The sequence below is a fragment of the Chenopodium album genome, chromosome 16, assembly GCF_948465745.1.
Source record: "Chenopodium album chromosome 16, dcCheAlbu1.1, whole genome shotgun sequence".
Taxonomy (NCBI): domain Eukaryota; kingdom Viridiplantae; phylum Streptophyta; class Magnoliopsida; order Caryophyllales; family Amaranthaceae; genus Chenopodium; species Chenopodium album.
The window spans coordinates 13,159,593-13,183,315 of NC_137849.1; the positions used below are offsets into that span (position 1 = coordinate 13,159,593).

General features: G+C 33.0%; 1 protein-coding gene across 2 annotated transcripts; it reads left to right on the top strand.

Moving 5' to 3' along the window:
• The first annotated feature begins 3,095 nt into the window (after window positions 1-3,095).
• LOC145586244 (dihydrolipoyllysine-residue acetyltransferase component 1 of pyruvate dehydrogenase complex, mitochondrial-like) lies at window positions 3,096-23,296 on the top strand. 2 transcript variants are annotated; one of them, XM_081643027.1, is made up of 24 exons: window positions 3,096-3,306; window positions 3,557-3,681; window positions 5,396-5,446; window positions 6,217-6,271; window positions 6,391-6,424; window positions 8,442-8,491; window positions 8,594-8,638; window positions 9,290-9,363; window positions 11,720-11,789; window positions 14,224-14,412; window positions 14,549-14,593; window positions 14,673-14,746; window positions 18,612-18,681; window positions 18,916-19,290; window positions 19,787-19,847; window positions 20,204-20,248; window positions 20,332-20,415; window positions 20,581-20,657; window positions 20,736-20,798; window positions 21,552-21,622; window positions 21,724-21,784; window positions 21,926-21,986; window positions 22,072-22,152; window positions 23,007-23,296. In XM_081643027.1, exons 2-24 carry the CDS (start codon window positions 3,590-3,592, stop codon window positions 23,063-23,065), a joined length of 1,887 nt encoding a protein of 628 aa, XP_081499153.1. In that variant the 5' UTR covers window positions 3,096-3,306; window positions 3,557-3,589; the 3' UTR covers window positions 23,066-23,296. The 2 variants fall into 2 exon arrangements, with proteins under 2 accessions (XP_081499153.1, XP_081499154.1); XM_081643028.1 differs by having other exon boundaries at window positions 3,096-3,264.
• The last annotated feature ends 427 nt before the right edge of the window (window positions 23,297-23,723 follow it).

Below are 23,723 nucleotides of genomic sequence, written 5' to 3' on the forward strand. Positions count from 1 at the left end.
AGTGTATATTACTCTTATTTATCAAGTGACATTATTATATTACTAGTTTGAAACCCGTGCTATGCACGGTTTTAGAGTACAATATACTTTCATTATTCGTTTATTTAAAAACGTGTAAAACGAAATCATTGTTTGTAAGAAAAACATAAAAAATTTATAAAAAATATTATATTGTGATATTTTTATAGTACATGTGAAAAGGAAGGAATACGGAGTAATAAAATTTTTAGTATTCGTAGTATTAAAGCTTAATCTTATTCTCAATTAAGTAACATTTTTTATATACTTTACTACTACACTTTTATATTTTTATTTAAATTATTATGGTTGTGCATCATCCCTTCCCTAAATATAAGGTAAAACGTAACAAACTTCTTTCAATAACCGGAAAAAAAAAAGTAATAAACTTTTAAGCGGGAAAATTTTTTATGAAGTAATACCAAGTGTACCTTAGGGATAATTATGGGGATTACTTTAGTATAGAGTATAGATAGATAACAAATTCACTCTCCTAAAATCTTGTGCATTTACAAAGTGGAAAGCTAAACGTCGCCATCGAATATCTAACTAACGCCAGCAAAATAAACTAAAATTACAAATTTACCCTTCTTTAATAAAAAAAAAATTACCCCCTCAATTTACCCCCCTCTTCATACTACCCACCACTACCACCTTTTCATACTAACCACCACCACCACCACCACCACCTCCTCCTCCTCTTTTAACCACTAGCTCCTTACTTCCGGTTTCACGATCTACACAGCCGCGGTAATGACGAGTAAGGACAAAGGGAAGTCGGTCGTCGGCGGAGAAAATGTTTGTTTTTTTTATTTTCTGAATTCACGACAAACGCCTAGATTTTTCGCACGTCCTAGGCTCAAACGCCTAGTTCGTGCGAACAACCGTGCGATTGTATGAAAAATCTGGGCATTTGAGGTGAAAAGCCTAGTTTTTTATAATACCCTAGGCTGAAACGCCTAGTTTTTTTGAATAACCTAGGATGTTTCCACTAGTAGAAAAAAGCAAAAAGGCACCCCTTAATTGCCACCGGTTCAGTCCAAACCGGTGGCAAAAATAGGCTTAAAAATGGGCGAGCAAATGAACCAGGAATAATGGCACCGGTTCAGTTCAAACCGGTGGCAAAAACATATAGCGCACCGGTTTGAAATGTGAACCGGTGCCATTAGTTATTAAAAAAAAACCCGCCCCTTTAATACCCCCCCAACCCTAACTCTCCTCTCTCTCAGCCGCACTCTTTCTCTCTCCTCTCCTCCTCTTTCTCTCTCCTCTCCTCTTCTTTCCTTCTCCTGCTCCTCGTCTCCTGTTCTCCCTTCTGTTTCTCATCTCCTCCTTCTCTTTCTCATCTCGATCTCCTTCTCCCTCGTGTCCTCCTCCTTTCTTTCATTTAAAGACCACCACGAAGACCACCACTTTCACATGCACCACCGACTTTTCCACCACCACCAAGACCACCATGAACACATGCATGAGCAAGGTTAGGGTTTAATCCAAAATTATTCGAGGTTAGGGTATAATTTCTTGATTTTTCTGGGTTTAATTTCTAGATTTTTCTGGGTTTAATTAATTGATTTTTCTGGGTTTAATTTCTTGATTTTAATTCGATTTTTTTTTATTTTAATCGATTTTAATTCGTTTTTTTTATTTTCTGGGTTTTTAACTGATTTTCGATTTTCTGGTTTGTTTTAATCGATTTTTAAACTTATTTTAATTCGATTTTTTTTTATTTTCTAGGTTTTTAACTTATTTTAATCGTTTTTTATTTTCATCGATTTTTTTTTATTTTAATCGATTTTAATCCGATTTTTTTTATTTTCTGGGTTTTTAACTGATTTTCGATTTTTGTTTTTACTTTAATCGATTTTTTTTATTTTAATCGATTTTAATTCGATTTTTTTTTTATTTTCTGGGTTTTTTTTTTATATTTTTTTCGCAGCTAATTTATTTTAATCGATTTATTTTTTTGTTTTAATTGGTGCAAGTATATTGATTTAGACCTTAAATCGAAGAATCAAGATGCAAGAATATTGATTTAGATGTTGTATGGGGTTTTTTTGATTGTGATGTTGTAAATTTTTTTTTTTTTTTTTTTTTTTGGGATTTATATGTTGTAATTGATCTATTTTATTGATCTATATTGTAAATTTTTTTTGATTATATATTGTAAATTTTCGATTATATTGATTGATATTCGATTTATATTTTGATGTTCTTATTTATTTTAGTCGATTTAATTTTTAAGTGAAAAAAGACAAAAAAAAAAAAAAAATTGATTTTTTGGGCACTTTTGGCACCATTAACCGGTGCCAAAAACATTGAATTAATTTTTTTTGGGCTTTTTTGGCACCGGTTAATCAGTGCCAATTTCGAGTTTTGTCACCGGTTCAAACCTGTGGCCTTTTCATGCACTTATTGGCACCCCCAAATTGGCACCGGTTCAAAACCAGTGGCATTGAAGGGTTTTGAACTGGTGCCAATTTTGTTTTTCACCTAGTGTTCGAAAAAACTAGGCGTTTCAGCCTAGGGTATTCGAAAAATCTAGGCGTTTCTTGGGTTTCGAATTTTTTTTAAAAAAATTATTGCGACGTACCGATTCCGTACGGTTCGACGAGCCTTTGGCGAGCGTCTAAGGTTGTGTTTCTGGTATTTCGTCGTTATCCATAAGATCTAACGAATTTGATTTTGCAAAATTTAAAAAATTTGTTTGATTTTGAAACTCACGGTGGTTGGGGTGGTTATTCGATGAGCATTAGTGGCCGTTGACAACTAGAGAGAACGGTAAAAAGTTTTGTGTACAATAAAAGTGTGAAATTGAGGTAAAATTAATTATTTTTATAATCGTTATTATAAGGATAAATATGTAATTTTACTTTATTTTGCGAGCGTTAGTTAGATATTCGAGGGCGATATTTAACAACTACCTTTGCAAGCAATGATGTAAATAAAAAAACGAAGGACGTATATGTTTGAAAAGGGTGTTTTTAAGCCGATACAAACTCGCATTTCCTACGCACTTGAAATAAATATTCTTTTAATACGTACGCTATTTTAATCAATCAAATAATACATTCATTAATTGAGTAGGTAATATTGCTGTAGAACACAGCACAAATTCCATTTTCTCTTTTTTTTTTTAAAAAAAACACAATCGCAAGTCAAAGAGTTCCGTCTTTCATTTTTCCTCTTTCCCTTGAGGATTTGAGGATCAATCACCATCTTTCAGTAAAAAAAAAAAGGATTTCGCAGGTATTCAACCTACTCCAGAAATTGAATTCAGTCATTCGTTAGGTGAATAATTTTAATCTTCTTCTTTTTTTCATCGCTCAACTTTATTGAATTCAGATGAATTTTGAGATCTTTGCTTAATTTTTTTTATTTCTAGATTTTTCTTCAATTAAACTGTGCATTTTTTTAGTTTCTGTAATCCACATTTACATTGTAATAGTAATTGCATATTGATTCTGTGATTTAATTTTTTTTTTTTTTTTTGTTTCTATAATTTCTGCTGATTTTCTTGATTGCATTTTTCATCTCTTAGAATTGGGATTAATTGAATTGGTTGACTAAGTCGATGGCGCTCTCAAGGCTTCGACAACCATTGTTGTCACGCGTTCCATTGCTCAGAGTTCATCTTTTCTCGTCTTCGATACCATCCATATCAAGGTATACTGTCAATTATTCTTGATTGACATTTCAACAAGTTAATTGTAATGCAATCTAGTAATTTGTTTAGTTGATTCATAAGCCCTACATAATTCTGAAGTTGAATTTCACCTTTTTGAATTTTTACTCTAAAATGGTGCACATATATGCATTATTATAATGCTTTTATTTTTGTAAAATAACAATAATAAAGCTTCTTTCATGAGAATATTTGTAGCTCTAATAAGGTTCTGGGTATATTGTAAATTTGCTTTTGAATTGAGTTAAAAGAGATTCGAGCATGAGACTTCAGTTGCTTTACTAAATTTTACTCCGTAGTAAATATGAACACCTAGGCCCTGTTTGGTTTAATGGAAAAGGTTTCCATGGAAAATGATTTTTCCATTTTTTACCCATTTTCCTTTGTTTGGTTTGTTAAGGGGTGGAAAACAAATTTTCCAAGGGTGGAAAATTCCATCCTTAATGATGGAAAACATTTTTCTTCCCTAAAAGAAGGGAAGCCACATTTTCCTCTCTCCTCCTTAACTCCTTTTTTACTGCCCTTTCATTCATCCTTACATTTCCACTCCTATTTATATTTTTCTTGAACTTTTCTTGTATGCAACCAAACAAAGGAAAACTAATTTGTAATTGTGTTTTTCCATGAAAATATGTTTTCCATGAAAACTAATTTTCCACTGAAAATGTTTTCCATTAAACCAAACAGGGCCCTAATTGTAGAAATGTATCGAGCAAAGCAAGAGAATAGAAGAGATGTATTTATTTATAGCCATGATAGGCAATTGAGAGTGGCAATTGATATGTTAGGGGAAGGTGCAACAAGGTGATAAGGATTTCCCTTTGCCTTAGGGTGCGTCTCATTATAGTGAGGTGCTCTTAAAGGAGGGAATAGTTTGAAAAAAAAAAAAATTGAGGGGCCGTTTGGTTTACACAAGGTAAATGGAATGGAATGAACAAAGGGAAAGAACATGTGAATGCAAGGACATGTGAATCATCTGGAATTTTTAAGCTGCTGTTTGGGCACCCCTATGCTTTCGCGGTGTCACCAGTTCTTATTAATTTGGCTGTTGTTTTGGCCTGGTTGATTATTTTACATTGAGTGTCAGCCTATATTAGCTTTGGTGCTAAGTTGACTGGTTTTAATTTCAGTTAGTTTAGCTGTGAGTTTGTTGGATTTAGTTTTTAATCAATAGCTATTTTTATGCTTTCTTCAGGATGAGTAGGACTTAGCTTTCACGTGTGCTTAGCTTAAAATAGGGATGTGAGCTTAATTTTGAGACAAATTTGTGTGAATGTAAGAATTATTTAGTGAAATCATCATCTTCTTAGCTATTTTGATATTTGGTGCCCAATGCTTTTCTATTTGAGAAAAAATTGCTAAGACATGGATTTGAAACTCATTAGTGCTGCTGCGAAATAAATGATACTCTGGGATAAGGATAATTGGGGTAAAGAACATAGCTGACTTACGATGACCCTGGCTTTCAAATTGGCTCCTTAATTAGGATTTCATTGTATTTATAAAGTACATTTCTGATCTTTCCGTGTTCATTTTTTATCACCCCCCCCCCCCAGCCCCAATTTTTCTTTTTTTTTTTTTTTATTTTTTTTTTTTTTGTAAGAAATACAACTTGTTCCACCTCATAAAGACAACTTGGTGTTAATTTTTAAAAGGCTCTCCTTTCATAATGCCTTTTTGATTTTGGCTACACAGATACTATGTTCCTAGAGCTTTATCCACGGATGGAAATGGGGGTTTGCTGAGGTTTGTTTTTGTTCACTTTGTCACTGGCTTACTGCTTGAATTATCTTCTGTTGAGACTTCTATTGTCTATTTATCTTATTGTCTCATGCTGTCTTCTTTTACATTATATTTAACAGGGCTTTGTGCATCTTGTCTATAATTGTAATGCAGTTGTTTACATTACTATTTTCCGGTTTAGTGCTAAATGATCCTTAATTTATCATATGAAAAGCCTCAATTCAATGCTCAACTAACCCATTAACCAGCCTATACGCCATTTACTATCTGCCTTACCATTCTTGGAATTTCTGAAGTTTGTATATAATTTTGGTTCATACACTGATGATTGTTTTTCTAATGTTCTTAAAACTCAATTTTGACACGCTGAACTCTTTAATTGGAAAATGCAATAAATATAGGCCCATGCTAGGCTTTCCCTAGTGGTATTGATTGACATGTCTTGAACTGTGAGAAGATTTTCCTTATATATTTTCTTTCTACTATGAAATGTTATCTGAAACCCAAAACTTGTTAATCCTGTAAGAGTCAAATATGTACTTAGTGTACAAACAATGATTGATTTGATTGTGTTCTAGTGATTTTTCACTTAGTGCCTGATGTCCTACTAGAAAAATAGAGTGGCTCTTTGTGTCTGTTCAATATTCTGAAATGAAAAATCCCCTCTTTTACAGTTTCTAGCTTCTCTGGATGCTTTATTATTTCTCTCGATACTTTTTTATTTCTAGTTTAATGATTAGGTTGTGCAAATAATTTAATTCCATGATGTTCAGGTGTACGTCAGTATCTATGGTTACTGGTTTTTTAGGAAACTTGTCTAAGATCAAGGTTAGTTTTTTAAGAATAAATTTGAAGATTGCTTGCGTTCAACATTATTAAATTCCCAACCTTTTTGTTTGGGGAATGATTTTATTTATTTATTTATTTTTCCTTGTCATACCTTGCAGTTTCAGTTTGGGGCTCGGTACATGTCATCAGCAGGTATCTTCAGCTTCCTTGTTTTCTCTGTTTGGATTATTTAGGAATTGACCTATTTACTGTTGTGAGTGTATGGATTTTTAATTGTAATATAATATGAGGTTTAAGTAAATGATTTACATTTTGATATGATTATTATCAATGTAATCTATAATTCTATATATGACAATCAATTTGCTGAACTTATTTTAGTTGAACGAGCTTAATTTTGTTGACAGAAATTTTGTTATCTATCATCCATTCTCCTCCGCACACTACCACGAGAATTCACCCTCCACAATCCACCACCAAAATGCATACAAACTCACTATCGTTGTATCTACTTCTCTTGTTGACATCTCAACAACCTCTTGTTCCATGATTTAACAAGAGAGATTATTAGGATTCTTTTTAAGGACAATAAATGACAAGGAAAATGGTTTTTCACAACAGAATAAAAATATAGTGAAAAGAAAAAAAAAATACTACCCCGAGAGAATGTTTATTTGGTGCTAGTGGACCGTGGGTGATATTGATGTACACCTCCCACTCCCGAGAAAGGACTATGTGAGATATTGATGTACACCTCCCACTATTTCTCTGGATTCACCTCGCATTCCCGATTAATGTCCCAAAATCAGGTGCTCTGAAGGGTTTGAAGTGGGCTCTCTAGGAAAGGGAGTAGGCGCTCCATGCTTTCTTCCAAAGTCCCAAATTTGCCCTGCAGCTTGAAGCGGGTGCTCTGTGAAATCAGAGCGGGCACTTGGCACTCCAAGTCTTCTGCCTACACCTTTTCATGAGCCATTCTATAATTCCAAGTTGATGACCTTTGCTCTAACTACCAAACCTTGAACCTCCAATTCATCTCCAGTGCTTTACTCTAGTTTGAGGATGACCATTCAAAAAGTTCTCCATGCCCTAGAGTGTGCAATATGGCATGTTTCTTTTTCTAATACAACAAAAAAGGACTGCACAACCAATTGAAGTTACATGGGATAGAGTTCATTATGAATGGTCACACCATTTGGGGAATACATAGGTGTGATAACATTTTTGAATATACGTTAATTACGTTTTGACATTGGCTAATATTCTTTGCCTGAATTTGCCACTTTATTGATTGACCTCCTACTTAAGACTTTCACAAATAGCTTGGCCCTACGCTTATTATCATTGTATTATTGACTTGATGAATACTCTATTTGTGATAGGCTGCTTTATTATAGCACTCAATACTCTCAAAAGGGGTAATCTCTCCAAGCAATGTTGTTCACTACCATGCTGACCAATATTTTTCCCACAGATTCTCTTCTGTCTTGTAAATGAACTTGTGGGTTCATGGCTGCTGCTTCGTTTTATTTATTTTTGTCACTTTAAAATATAATTTTTAACACAGTTGATGTATATACATGTGAAATAGGAAGATTTTGGGAGCATGAGCACCACCTAAGTGCATTATTTTTCTAAATATTAATTAAACATGAACTTAAAAGAATACGGAGTAAAAAGAAAAATAAAAAAAAATACTCCATAACATATAAGAGAAACTAGAGTTTGAATCTCAATAAAATTCTTGAGGTTACTTATCTACATTTGCTTATTATCACTTTCAATACTTATTTTAAAAATTTATTAAATCTATGTACTTTTTAGAATAGCTTAATTTTATGATAACATTTATCTATAATAAATTTGAAGAAATTTCAAAATTAGCTTATTTTATTCGTCTTACATCTTAGTATTTCAAATAATAAAAATAAATTTGCAAAATGATGTTTGGACGGTTTGACCCAACTCATTCATCGCAAGAGCTTAAATTTAGTATCTTTATAATCTACCAAATGACTATTAGTGAGCATGTTCTGTGCACACATTGCACCATTCAAAGTGTATGTGTTAAACTATATGCTAAACATTGTGATGTTTTGAGCATTACATCATCACAATGTTGATCACTAGGGAAATTAAAATAACAAATGAAGGCATTTTTAATTCTGTACCATTATTATTGCTTCTAATGTAGCCACTGCATGTATTGCAGATATACCTTCACATATAGTCCTCGAAATGCCTGCTTTGTCCCCAACTATGGTATGTATTTGTCTTAATCATCTTAGGCAAATTGTGCATATTCCCTAGTTTTTTTTTTCTTTTCGTTTAGAGGAATTATTATCAAGTAGTGGTTTGTTGCAGAATCAAGGAAACATTACAAAATGGAAGAAAAAAGAAGGAGATAAGGTAAGTAGCAAGTACGTTTTTGTTTTTTTAGGGGGGGGGGGGGGGGGTTTGCAATTTTATGCACCATGGAATGGGAATTATAGTGTGCATCTTGGATATGGATGAACATATGGCTCAAAAATTCTGATAATATAATTCAAAAATTACAAACTTATCTGTCCATATTTGCTATATTCCGAAATGTATCTTCACTGCCGAAGTAAATAAGAACTATATGTTTGTAATGTTTGAACTATATACCCAAATATAGTGAAAAGTGAACTATATATTTGTAATATTTGAACTTTATATTCACTCTTGAATTACTTGTTCCTTTACGCTTTGTTTGGATAGCAAATAAGGAAGGAAAGGAAAGGAAGGGAAAGAGGCAGAGAAGTGAAAAGAAAGGGAGAGGTGATCTCCATTTTCCCTCCAAATCTCTCCAATTTTGGAGGGATTATGCTTATTAAAGAGAGATGGAAAAAGGATCCCTCCCTCTCCTTCCCCTTCCTTTCCCCAATCCTTTACCCAAAAAAGAGAGTTTGTCCACCTCCCTTTCTCTTCCCTTCTTTCTTTTCTTTTTTTTTTTTATTCAATTTCCTTCTATCCAAACAAAGTGTTAATGTTAATGTTTCACGGTTTAATTCACTTACTATTAATTTCATCTCTCAGATTGCTGTGGGTGATGTTCTATGTGAGATAGAGACTGATAAAGCTACCGTGGAGTTTGAAAGCCTTGAAGAAGGGTAAATTATATCTTAGTAACTTCTATTGAGCAAATTTTATCACCAATTATAAATTTGTGACTAATGACATCTTGTTTCATTTTATGAGTTTTACACTCTTTATGGATCATTAAGCATGGGTCTAACTACGGCCTATATAGGTAGTATCTCTTGCATATTGGGGCTTTGTAGTTTCAATAACCAATATTTTCATAGATGTGGCTAATGCCAGGGGCAAACTTATTTAAAACATATCTTGTTCTTATTGTAGTATTTGTTAAATTGTTCTTTTTTTGTCAAACAAATTTACCTTAATAACCACTACACTTCAGCCATTCCAAAACCCATTGTTAACTTGTGGTAGGCTTTGGAGTTAGACTCTAAGTAGTCCCTCATTCATATTGGTTGAATATTATTACAACGGTAATTTTATAGCGATAGAGCACTTTGAGGATCTCAACTTTGGTGTTATCTCCTTGCAATCACTTATTCATACTGGTTGGAAATTACTTCAACGATAATTTTAATGGAGATTGAGCACTTTGAAGATCTGTAATTCGACTCATAATTCTTCGCTTAGAAGGATAAAATTTAGGGTTTTCTATGTTTGATACATATTGTGGTTAATTGAAGAGGATCAAACCTTTTGGATTGCGTCTTGGATTAAGATTTAATCACAAAGCAATATGGACCTAAGAACTAGCTCCATTCATATATCTAGCGCAAAGTTTGGAGTATATTATTTATATAAGATTGAAAGCCATTGAGAAGATCTAAATATATATAAAGACCCACAGATTATTTTTTAAAAAAAAAAAAATCACTGATGATGCTCTTAAGTATCGAATTTTTCCATTAGAAGGTGTGCAGACTTGCCATTTTATTCCTTACCCATGGATGAATGGGTTTGTTTGCTAAGCTGTGAAAATGGTTGAGTGCCCCTTGACTCTTCTTGATTTTGTAGATGAACTACTTGATAATAACTCAAGGGAATATATTTTTTTTGTTCATGGCCCTTCTTTTGTAAATCTGTGTCACCTCCTCGGGGTTTTTATTATATGTATCCTTTTCTTATCAAATTTGACCCTCATGAAGATCCCAAGGCCTAGATCAATTGTTATGTTCCTTTTGTTTGAAAGTAGGATGGATGGATCCTAAAGAATCAATTATTTTTTTCAAGCTGCTTGACCTTTCTTCATTAATTATGTGTGATACATTGGATCCACAGATGGGATCCAAACAACTTTTGTATTATTCAAAAGATTTTTTTTCAATTGACTACACTACAATTACTAGGGAATAATCAAATTATGTAAGCATTGTTCTGGGTAATCATGTGCTTTCGTCATGTAGGTAAACATGGTCATGCTTATTATATCAATTTTACTACAATTAGTTCTCTTTAGTTGATGTTGATTGTAATTTTCATGTTCGTGTTCATCTGCATTTCCTCTGGTTTATGGAAGTAAAAATTTTGATTTATATGAGCAAAGTTTTCACTATGCCTATACAGTTTCACATGAATACTCTGTGGAAAATTTCAAGCTCATCAAACCCTACACAATTCTTCGTTATTTATTTGATTTCAATCTTTCCCCAGTGCCTTTATCATCCAAACTACTACTTTTGAACTTATGAATAGCTAAAAACCTATATAAGAGTGCGTGTGGTTTAGAGCTGAAGTTGAACTGGAATTTCCTTAATGAGAAGGCCCCTTAATTTATAGTTATTTACCCTAAGCTTGGAGAATGATGCTTACTTGGCTCCTTGCAAAACCTATATTTTGAAAGGCAGTTGTCATAAACTCAGAACAATTTCTAGTTATATCTAATCATCTTGGTGAAGCAACATGATAACGAAACTTAGAGTACAAAATCAACTTTTACCTCTTTAAAACTAAGCATTTTCTTTTCCAATAAGCCAAATTTCTAAAGCAATAACATCATGATTATTGTTGTGCTTTTGCAATAGATAAGGATGGCCAATAAGGAAACAAGTAATTAATAGAAGCACCTTTCTGTACTTAACACACTATAAGAAGTAGAACCAATCTCATTGCATACTAATAATGAAATTTAAGTTATGTTTTTGTCGCTTTAGCCTTGCTTTGTGGTTAAAGAAATATATCTGTGATATGAACTATCATGGCTATCTTATTACTTTAAAGATAACTTGCTGATGCATTTGCACATAGTTTGTACTCAAAATATTGGAACTAGGCCTATAGTGCCCTTAAATATAGCGATTTGTTTCTGTAAACTATGTATTGTGCAATTGTTTCATTATAATTTGAGGCATTTTCATGTAAGTTTGTATTTGTTTCTAGACTCATATTGTAAACTTTTGTGATTGATGTCTAAGCTGAAACCTTTTGTAGGTATCTAGCAAAGATTCTGGTACCTGAAGGTTCAAATGATATACCTGTGGGACAAGCAATTGCAATAACGGTAAACTACTATTATTTATGAATTTCTTGTTCTGTTGAAGCTATTAGAGATGGTTTTGACATTGCATTATGTAATTAAGATATTCTGATCTCGTCTGTGATTAACTGATAACACTTGAGAGCATGCTGCTTAACTCTTCAATTATTTTTCATGATATAATGACTTTTAAGAAGGCTAAATTGTGAATAAGAGTTTTCTTACGTGTCAAGTACAATATTATGGACTGTCAATCAATCAATCAAAGCCTTAATCCCATAAGTGGGGTCGGCTAACATGAATCAAATTTGATTATTCCGTGTAGTCATCGACATAAATCTTCCTCCTCCATCTCTTACGGTCTAATGCTTCATCGTCTTGCAAATCCATATACCTCATATCCTTCCTAACTCCTTCCAACCAAATCATTTTTGGTCTCCCTCTCCCTTGTTTAAGCCCTCCATGGTCCCGCTCTTCCACTCTTCGAACCGGTGCACCCTCGGTCTCCGTCTTACATGCCCAAACCAACGCAGGCGATTTTCTCTTAGTTTATCTACAATGCCTGCCACACCTACTTTCTTACGAAGGCTAAATTGTGAATAAGAGTTTTCTTACGTGTCAAACACAATGTTACGGACTGTGTATATGTATAATAAAGTGTAATAATCGATTTCATGATGTACTTGATATGATTTCAGTAAACAAGTATGTGATGTAAACTAAATTGAATTGGTCTCCATGTTTCCTTATCTTGCTAATTTTGGTTATAGTTTTTTTGTTTAAATGTAGAGAACCACAATATAGTAAAAAAGCAGTTCCAATTGGTAGCTTCAAACTATATGTGTGTGTTCTGGCACAAAACGTTTTACTTTACCCATTCAAGTAAATTTTTGAAGTACACTAAAAAATAATAAGTGTAAGTAGGTTGGAGGTGCTCAATAATATGAGAGTTTGAACATTGCTGATTTAGAGTTCTGGGATTCTCAGTTGTGCAGCTTGTGCGAAGTTTTTGTATTTTTTGTGGATCCTTCCAATGTAATTTCTTGCAATTTTTTTGATGAATTTCTAAAAAGAAATTACACCCCTGTATTCTACTTTCATTTTGATATGGAAGGTAATTCTGTAAAGAGAGCATAATCATTAGTTTGCATTGTTGTAACACCAAGTCATCAAAAATCAACGTTACCCAATCCTACTAAAGAGGCTTGGGCAGGTTGGGGTAGTCAAGTGTATAGAGCCATGCCCTTGAAGTTTCATGACACCACAAATTAAAAGTTTCAACAATTATAATTTCTCAATAAATTAGAAGTTTAGACAATCTTGGGCCATTTTTGCTTTGACATGGTATAAACGAATGTCATATAATATCCAATATTTCACCTTTATTTTCCAGCTCTCCTACCTTACGTAAACTTGAATGCCTTGAACAACTTGTAGGTCATGGGGCCTTCTTAGGCTATCATCCTATACTGTGTTGTGTGATTTTAAGTATTCAGAGACATACGCATTCATTTTTGTATAGTAGGGTACTAGGTTTTTTCATTACTTGCGAGAAAACCTATTAGGTGTTTAAAGAGAGTATTGAGTATGTCTCTCTAATGTTCTCTAACACCTGCCAATTAGATATAAGATTATAGCCGCTAAAAGAAGCCAGGAACTGGGGCTCTTGGAGATGTGTCGTTATGGGGTTATTGTTAGTAATTCAGTTGAAAGGAATACATGCATTGTGGTGCTGTTCTTTGGGATATATCCTGCATTAGGTTCTTTTCTTTGGGGTTATTTGGTCTGCCTTTATCCTGGTTAGCATACAACAGACATAAAAATTAACAGCAGGGCCAGCAACTACCCAGAATTATTCTTGTTGAGGTAGGGCTTGGAGGTGTCTTGAAACCTCTTGATGTACATCTTTTTTTCTTTCATTGGACAGATGTACGCAGCTTTGCCTGTGTAGTCAAAGGCTTATTGACTCAATAAGTCCATTTTCCCGTTGAAAAACATTTGTTTCTGTAACAAAGCATTATGTAAATGTTGCTAGCAAGTTTATAAAATATGTTAAGACATCAAAATGGATTACAGTAAGAGTAATAGTAATTGTATTTTATGTGTGATCAAGGTCATGTCAATTACAGGATGAATGATCATGAATTATTCATAAAAAAGTTTACATGACTCAATAATTCCCTGTACTTGTATTATCGTCGATCGAATGCAATTTTTGTTCAAGCTAGAGATTGCTTAGATTCCATTGGTAATGCAGATTTGTAATAATCATATCATACATCAATCAGTAATCTATAAAAGAGAGATTCAACTTCTCAAAGAATAATAGTAGTAGGAATTACAAAATATTAAAAGAGTTTTGAGACACGTTTATAACACCTGAAGGTTGAACTTACATATTCTGCATGCATATTTGATCATCGTAACATTTATAAAAGGCATATTATACTCTTTGAAGGTCGAGGACCCTGATGATATAACAAAAGTTCCTGCTATTAGTAGTGGGTCAGAAGTTAAAGGGGCAAATGCAGCTCCACAAGATGTTGCATCTCAAGATAAAGAGTTGGAAACCAGTGCTGTTAAGATTGACACCTCAGAGCTCCCTGCTCACGCTGTTCTTGATATGCCAGCACTCTCGCCAACAATGGTAAGAATTTATGATACAGATTAGAGCTACTACCTTCATGTCTGTCTTTTTTTAAACAAATGTGCTAGCTTTCTTGCCTATCTTGTATCTATTTCTGACTTTTGGTTGTTTGGTATTTGTTATATTTCTGTGTTAGAACCAAGGAAACATTGCAAAATGGATTAAGAAAGAAGGGGACAAGGTTAGTTTTTGTAGACCATAGTTTTTAGCCAACTCTTCTATTGACTTATCTCTCTTAATTAGTTGAAATGAATTTGCAGATAGAAGTTGGTGATATTCTATGTGAAATAGAAACAGACAAAGCTACTCTTGAGTATGAAAGTCTTGAAGAGGGGTAATTATTTAATTTTAACTCTGAAAATAGCTATCCACTTTGTGCACCCATATTTTAGCTAATATGTTATGTTCCAGTGGTTATATTAATCCATTAATAGTAATTATGTCATGTTAATGACATTGCACTCTGTGATTTAGTCAATGGTATTGGATAAAATGTTGTTGATAGAACATGGCTTGTATACCAAAATGAAACTGGAAGCTTGATATTAGAATTTATTTGTATTAGATGCATGCGAGAAAGGAAACAGTTTAAGCATATGGCTAAAGCATTGTGTTTTTATGTATACTTGATGTTCGAATTGCAAAAGAAAAATGTTTCACCACCATTATTGTAAAGCAATGCCCCCAAATTGAGGATAAAGAACTGGGGTTAATGTGTAAAGGCATCGACAAAGAACTTGATGGTGCTCTCTAATTTACTTTGAAAGAAAGGGGAACTTCCCAGTGAAATACCTAGATTTCATATAACATAGAACACCGTGTACAAATTACTTTTTTTTTTTTTTTTTTTTTTTTGTTTTGAAATGGCTATTTATAGCTTACAGTTTCAGCTACATTATTCCTAGGCATCTTCCTTTCCTTTTTCTTTTGAAATGTGTATATACATTACCCTCTTGCTAAGGAATTAATCTTGTGAATCAACACCTAGGCTACGGATTGAAAAATTACAAAATTTCTAGACTCATGTGTTTATGTGGGAATGTGTGAAGTACAAAATACTTCCTTGTTTATTTTAATTGCAATGTTCCAACTTTTACGTGTACAAATTACTTTTTTTTTTTTTTTGAAATGGCTATTTATAGCTTACAGTTTCAGCTACATTATCCCTAGGCATCTTCCTTTCCTTTTTCTTTTGAAATGTGTATATACATTACCCTCTTGCTAAGGAATTAATCTCGTGAATCTACACCTAGGCTACGGATTGAAAAATTACAAAATTTCTAGACTCATGTGTTTATGTGGGAATGTGTGAAGTACAAAATACTTCCTCTGTTTATTTTAATTGCAATGTTCCAACTTTTACATTTATTACACAACATGTTTTGTTTATCTATAATGATTTATACTTGAGTAAAGAACTAGAGATAGTCATGTAGGATCTTGAACAATTCATTATTGTACAATACTTCTATAGTTCTATTAGGTACTTGTTAGTAATTAAAGTTATCAATGGTCGAAGTAATACAATGGCAAGCGTTAATATAGAACATTGCAATTAGAAAACAAATGGTGGGAGTACTAAAATATTGCAGGCAACCAGCTCAATGCAAAGGACAAAAACAACCTTGTACAACGATCAATATTGGATCTTCCATGAAGTTTATGTTTTATCCAGTGACTAATTTAACTCTTTTCATATATACAGTGTGGGGCTAGTTTGTGTTTGTTGTGAGTTTTCATCTGTCAAGCGAATAAAATTTTGTGAGAAGTAGTAGCTTCTAGTTTATTTGTTGTCAGTACAAGTTTAAGATGATGAGAAAATTTATGCTTATTATGCAACTTGTGTCTTACATTTTTGATAATTCATATCCAAAAATTAGCAATGGTATCTAACAAAGCCCTTAATTTGTAGAAGTTGATTCTTATTTTACCAAAATTATTGTTTTTGTAACTCTTCGAGAAAGAATAGTATGTCGCATAATCCAAATATACATGATACCCGTTAAACGCAATTTGCACTTGAAATATTCTTCTTAAATGCCTTGATTCCTTTGCTTTTATTAGTTTATTAGGCCTTAGAATTCTTATTGAGGCTCTTAGGATTCACCTTAGTTAAGCCCTTATCATAAATTAACGTACTTTCAATCCTCTAAATTATTGTTTCTTGTTCCTTGCTTTTGAACTTGCATGCTCCTGAATCTCTAATGTCTAATGTGTATCATTATAATGTATTGTGTGCTACTTTAGTCTATCTTTTATATTTATCCCAAAAATTTTAAAGTATTTTTTAATTTTAACAGCTGAAAAAACCTAAATTTTCTTTTACCATCCAAACATATAAAAGTGTTACTTTACCTCATCATAAAATAAAAAAAAGAAAGTTGGATTACCGCTTAATGGATTCCATCTATGAATCCGTTAGTGGAGCTCAATGGCTCATCCCCTTCTATTTCCTCTTTACTCTCCATGATTCTCACACTTTTCTCAACCTTCACCTCCATTCTTACTATTACTTTAACCTCTAAATTTTACAACATTTATTTAAAACATCTTATTTCTCAATGTCTTTCTCTTAGTTCTGATCTGTCATGTTTCATTTTACAAGAGAAATATATGGTTATAATTAGACCCATATCCCTCTTACTTCCCTTAACCTCCATATTCTTTTTAATTCTCCATTTCGCCTTCATTTATTCAATTCTCCTCTTTAAATTCCTTTCCCTCTTTCACTCTTTAACAAATTTAACCTATTCTTCTTCTTCAACCTCTTGTCAACACTTAGCATTATTAAAATAAAAAATTAGCACTCCCTTTTGTCTTCTCTGTCTAATAATCAAGAGAGAAAGAAGAATTTTATGGAGCTATTACAAACCTGGTTTGTTTTTTTTTTTTTTTTTTTTTTTTTTTAATTTGCTTGAATTATAATAGAGGCATTCAAATTGAGAGAAAATGAGGTTGTTTAAGAAGTAGTTAAGGGGCAATAGCTCATTGACAATTGAATTAGCGTATAATATGCTTGATTGGATCAAATTGCTTAACATCAAGAAATCCCCAATTTTTATTGAACATGAACTCTAATTTTGTTTTCAAAAATTTGGTGGTTTGCTTGGTGTTTGAATTCTTCAGCAAAATAAATGCCCTCAATCACCTTTAGTGTGCTAACTTGCATGTTTGCTTATTTGTTGTTAAATAAAAAAGAATAAAGAATACTCTGTAGTTTGAAACTGCATTGTTATTGCTAGCTAACAAATTGAAGGAGTGAAATTGGTTTTAATATATGAATTGAGGTAAAAGAAGTGAAAGAGGTAAAAAAAAAAAATGTGAAAATGAAGCTGGAATAAGACTAACGTTAAATAGTGGGCCCCACTAACAGATTCATGGACGGAAATATGTTTGGTTTATTTTTTTTCTTTGTGGGGTGAGTCTAAAATCCTTTTTTTAAGGAATTTTATTTGAATTGCTTCTTGCAAGTGAGCCTGCTGGGCATTAGCTCCATATCATTTCATACCTCCCCTCTACACAAAAGCCTTAATGCCTTTCTATGTATAGCTCTGTTTTTGGGCTTGTAAATGTCATGTCAGACAGGATTAAATCTTTTCGAGCAGCCAAAAGGATGCTTTATAGAAGGTGGTCCTTCTTGTAACATGTTAGCACAAACCCTTACCTTAATTTTACGTGACATTTTTACTGAGAATCTCAAGCCTCAATACGTATTTTCTACTAGCCATGAATTAAAGAGGCTGTTTGTTGCTGAAAATTATTTCCTGTGTGAAATTGGATTCACATTTATGGCCACTGCAGTACTTGAAATACTCTATTTGTACCTTGTCTCTGCTTGCCGTTTTATCACAATGGTATAAACTTGCACCCGTGTTATTCTTTTATCACCATGGTATAAACTTGCACCTGTGTTTTATTGTTTTCTGAGACCCTTTTACTAAAGGAAGGCCTGTTTGGATATTGTGTAACTAATTTTTGTTTCCTCTTATCTATCATTATATTGAATGTCCTGTTGAAGAAAAGTTATGATCAATCTGGGATCCTTTGACTAACTAGAGCCTTAACTTAAACAAATAGCCTAACACCTGACTTAATATGTGCTATTCACCTACTTTTTTTTGTGACTTAATATGTGCTGAAATGCCTAGAAACTCCAGTACATTTTTGTGACTTATATGGTTGCTCCTGAACTCATGCAGGTATCTTGCAGTAATATTGGCACCTGATGGTTCAAAAGATGTCATTGTGGGTCAACCAATTGCAGTAACTGTATGTTATTCAAGTGCATATCATGAAACTCTCTCTCTCTCTTCCTTTTTTTTTTTTTTTTTTTTCTTTTTTCTTTTTTTTGGGGGGTGGTGGGGGTGGAGTTAGGGGTTAAGATTCAAAGTTCTTTTTACAAGCCCCACCTTGATTGTTACTGTTGCTCTGGTATTATGTATACATTGCTTAGTATTATTTATCAACTTGTGACTTTATGTTAGATCACATTTCCATTGCTAGGTGGAGGCCTCAGAAGATATTGAAACTGTGAAGGCATCATGCAACTCTCGTCCTGTAGCAAAAGAAGAGAAGTCAGTAGCTCTACCTCAGCAAAATGAACATAAAGAGCAGAAAAGCATCATTAACAGAATTAGTCCGTCTGCAAAGCTGCTGATTTTGGAGTTTGGTCTTGATGTATCATTGCTTAATCCATCAGGGCCTCGTGGTACTTTGTTAAAGGGAGATGTTTTAGCTGCAATACAGTCAGGGAAGGGGTCATCTACAACTGCTGCACCAAAGGAGCAATCTCCATCACCGTCAATTCTGCAAAGTAAACCTTCTAGTGCACCAGAGTCCGCTTTATATGAAGATTTTTCAAATAGCCAAATTCGGAAGGTGGTCACCTTATCCAATTTATGGACAACTGTCTAAATTTTAATAATTTCATATGGAGAAAGTTTAAATTTGCCTCCATATTCTCGAAAGCATTAGATTATGCTACTTCTGGCCTCAGCAAGGGCATAGTTAAAGGTTGAACTACTTGGTTTGTGAAGTGTACAGCCTGATATGTCTAATGTGAGATTGTTGATTTGTTGGCATTTTGTTTTTCTATTTTCTATACCATGTAGATATGTGTACTATTTTATTTGATATTTGCTCTGCAATGTGTATGCATATCTGATGCATTGCTATAATAATATTACATGTTATAGTTCAGGTTTTAGTAATCTACTAATAGAGGAGGAAAAGTTCATCATCTTAATGTCCAAGTCATGTTATTTTGTTATCAATATTTATGTCATGCTCGTTTCCAAATTTTACTCTTTTCGCAGTAGGAGATTTTTCATTGATTCTAAATAATTCTTGCCTTCTTGGTATATATCATTTACAGGTTATTGCAAGACGTTTGTTGGAATCAAAACAAAGTACACCACATCTTTACCTATCTACAGGTTTGAATTTTTCAAATTTTCTTTCTTTATTTTCATGCCCCTAGCCCCTTCTCTCTCTCTCTCTCTCTCTCTCTCTCTCTTTTTTTTTTTTTTTTTTTTGGATCTCGCTAACGAGCGACCCGGGGCTTTAGATAAGGAGTAATTATATTGGTTGAAATGATATTAAGTTAGGAATGCATGACAAAATCACGCGTCGTTCGGTGTAATTAATGTTAATTTTACTCTAATATTTGCACTTTAATTCTTTTATCTAACGCTCCGGGGGCGCTCATTAGCTTTTGCCTTTTTTTTTTTCTCAACCTTTTTTATTTTTTATTTTTTATTTTTTGATGTGATGATTTTTATTGTCTTGGCAGATGTTATACTAGATCCTCTGATGTCATTCAGGAAGGAGCTTATAGGTATTGGGCCTCCTTATGTGGTACTTTTCTTGCACCATTACGTTTAATTTTGTAGCTTACTAACGCCTTTTTTGTGTATTCAGAAAAGCATAATGTCAAGGTATCAGTAAATGACATTGTCATCAAAGCTGTTGCTATTGCTTTGCACAATGTGCCAGATGCAAATGGTAAATATTTTTGAAAGTTATTGTATTACTGATCTGTATATATAACCATTTTCCTAATGCAGTATTGAATTCGTTCTGATTTGGTATAGAAAAACTGATTGAAGTTGTCAATGCTGTATATTTGGTGGTTTTGTAAGATTCCAAACTGATGTAGACTTCTTGTAGGCTTTTGGGATGCTGAGAAGGGTGAAACTATCATCAATGATTCTGTTGATATATCAATTGCAGTGGCTACTGAGAAGGTCTCTTTTGTTGGTTCAATTATTTTTTTTAAAGCTCTATGCACCATCTTTCCTAAACATGATTTTCCTTGATTGCAGGGACTGATGACTCCTATTATAAGGAATGCTGACCAGAAGACCATATCTGCGATATCGTCAGAGGTAAGGTATCAGCAAAGGCTGATGCTCTTTGTTTAGCTTGTTAATTTATGACTATTAGATTACATGTACTGAAAAACAGAAATCTAATATATCTGACTAATGTGTGCGTAGTTTCTACAGGCGCCTGTACCATGCATTGTATAGACGTTTCTCGCGGAAAGAACATATTATACAAATGTAAAGAACATACATCTACAGTGAAAAGAACATACTATTAAATTATAATGAACACATACCTAAAGTAAAAAGAACATTTTTTGTACCAAAAAAGAGTGAAAAGAACATATTTCCATGTTCTTTTATTGTCAGTGTAATGTACTTTTATTTGTAATATTATGTTCGTTGCTTATTGTGAAATGTTCTTTGAATTTCGTCTTTAAATTATGGTGGGTATATATAAATAATGTTTATTACATAATATTATCATGTTCTTTTTGACAAAATGTTCTTTATTAATATTATAGATGTTCTTTAGATAAATAAAAAATAATAACATTTAGGTGTTCTTTACAAAACAGATATATGTTCTTTACAAAATAGTTGTACGTTCTTTACAAATTAGCTATATGTTCTCTCCACGTTTTTTTTATGTACCAAGCATGGTACCACCGCCTGTAGCTTAAAATTTTCATTTACGACAAAAGGAAATCCAATGTGCATAATATGCATATACTTTTTGTTATTAGTTTTTGAACAAATATGATCTACTACCAAACTAATACGTGAATATCCTTAAACAAATGCTGATGGCAGGTTAAAGAATTGGCTGAAAAGGCTAGGGCCGGAAAGTTGAAGCCCAATGAGTTTCAAGGTGGAACATTCAGGTTTGTGTTTCACACAAGTTTTTAGTCTCTTATTTCAACATACTTAAAGTTGAATTTTCAGAGCTGAAATCACTCCAACCTTTCTTGTAATGCTATTGTAGCATCTCAAATCTAGGAATGTTCCCGGTGGACAACTTCTGCGCAATCATTAACCCTCCTCAGGTAAGTGGAAAACAGTTTGAATAATAATTGATCTAGTAACCTATGCTTTTACTGTGGAATGATTACATGAGGCACGTAAATAGTCACTGTTTCTTACTAGTAGTTAACTTTGGTTTACCTTGTTTTGTCTCGTTTTTGTAGGCTGGGATTCTTGCAGTTGGGCGAGGGAACAAGGTTGTTGAACCTGTGGTTGGAAGTAATGGTGTGTTATCGTTTTTATGTTATTAATCACTTTTGATCAATTGTTTCTTCTGCGGCGAATGTCATCATAATTTACTCATATTCAGGAATTGAAGAACCTGCTGTTGTTACAAAAATGAACTTGACACTATCTGCTGATCATCGTGTTTTTGATGGAAAAGTTGGAGGTGAGTGAATTCACGTTTTCCAGTCTCATATGCTTATTTTTTATCCTTAATATTCTTGGTATATGGGACTATGTACGTGCTATAATCTTTCATTTGGTTAATGTATAAATAAAAATAGTGAAGGTTTTAGCTATTATTGTGATTGTATAACGCACTTAGAAATTCTTTTGGCATAATTGTGGTTTTCTGTTTTTTGGTTTTTTGTTTTTCAAAATCATACTCTCTCCGTCCCCTTTTGCTTGTCACTTTTGAAGGAAAATCACGGGAATTAAGGTAGAGAATGTGGAGTAATGAAAGTATATGGGGAAGTAAAATTTCCAATTAATAAAGTAATAAAAGTACATGGGAAAGAGACATTTTCAATTAAAAAAATAAAGTATATGGGAAAGATAAATTGATAGATTCAATAGTGTAAAACATTAAATTAGTCAAAGTTGACATAATTTTTATGGCAAATGTTAGGGTAAAATAGGAAGAGGACTTAATAAGGACAAAAAATGAGGGTATAAAAGTCTTTTTATGTATCTTAATAATTGTGAAAATGTGAAATGTGACAAACATTTAGAGGCATCCAAAATGGCAAAACTGACAATCAAATGGGGACGGAGGGAGTATAATATATGTCATATAATGAATAAAAAATTAGTTTAACTTACTAAAACATTAATAATTTTGAAAAATGACAAAAAAAAAAAAAAAAAATGAAAACACATTTTTCTTGTTTCCTGTTTTTGATTTTTTATTTAAAAAAAAAACAGAATTAAAAATAAAAATTGATGCCAAACTAGCCTTGTGCGCTCTTGTATATGTTGTGCTTCACCAATTTTTTCACCTTTTGCTTGTATTCCTTTCAGGGGAATTCCTCACAGCTTTACAAGCGAACTTTGGTGATATGAGAAGGTTGCTTTTGTAATAAGAGATACCCTCGAATACCAAATTCTCCCAAATACAAATAACACAGAAGATGTGATTATTGTTAATTTCATCAACGAGATCTAATTGACGGGAAGGTCCAACTCACAATTTTGGTTTGAATTTTTTTTTGTCATGGAAATCCTTCATTGAGGTTGTATTAAATTTATCAGGGAACAATGTGCACAAGAGCTTGGAACATTTTGTTTCGATACATCATTAATTCAATAAATTAGCATCTTTTTCAAAGGCGAAATATGTAATTGTGTGATCTTTTCATGTATATCAGTGCATACTTTACTAGTTTGTAAATCAAGAACATAGCGTAGTTTAATGCACCATATTCTTAAGGGTTGTAGTCCTTTGGCTTGTATTTATTGTTGCATTCCACTTCGAAAGTCTGCTGGTCACTGTCTACTCTTGGCAATTTTAATTGTGCTTGTTTTATGCTTGGAATGAAAAATTTATGAAAGGCTCTCGTAAGTAGATAACCTTTGCCAAAACATAGCTTGAAAACAAAGATGATTGGCTAAAAGCCTAAAACCCCTAATGTTATTATTTTTTGGTGTAATACCAAACTTCAAAGTAGATATTTTGACTAGAATTTCCCCTAATTAGGTTTGGATATAATAACTAGATAAAGCCATTGATTACTAATA

Excerpts from the sequence above, each read along its gene's own strand:
- LOC145586244 (XM_081643027.1), top strand. The coding sequence starts at position 3,590 with ATGGCGCTCTCAAGGCTTCGACAACCATTGTTGTCACGCGTTCCATTG. Across the intron at positions 14,413-14,548 it reads CAGCACTCTCGCCAACAATG|AACCAAGGAAACATTGCAAA; the intron begins GTAAGAATTTAT and ends TTTCTGTGTTAG. Across the intron at positions 18,682-18,915 it reads GTCAACCAATTGCAGTAACT|GTGGAGGCCTCAGAAGATAT; the intron begins GTATGTTATTCA and ends TTCCATTGCTAG.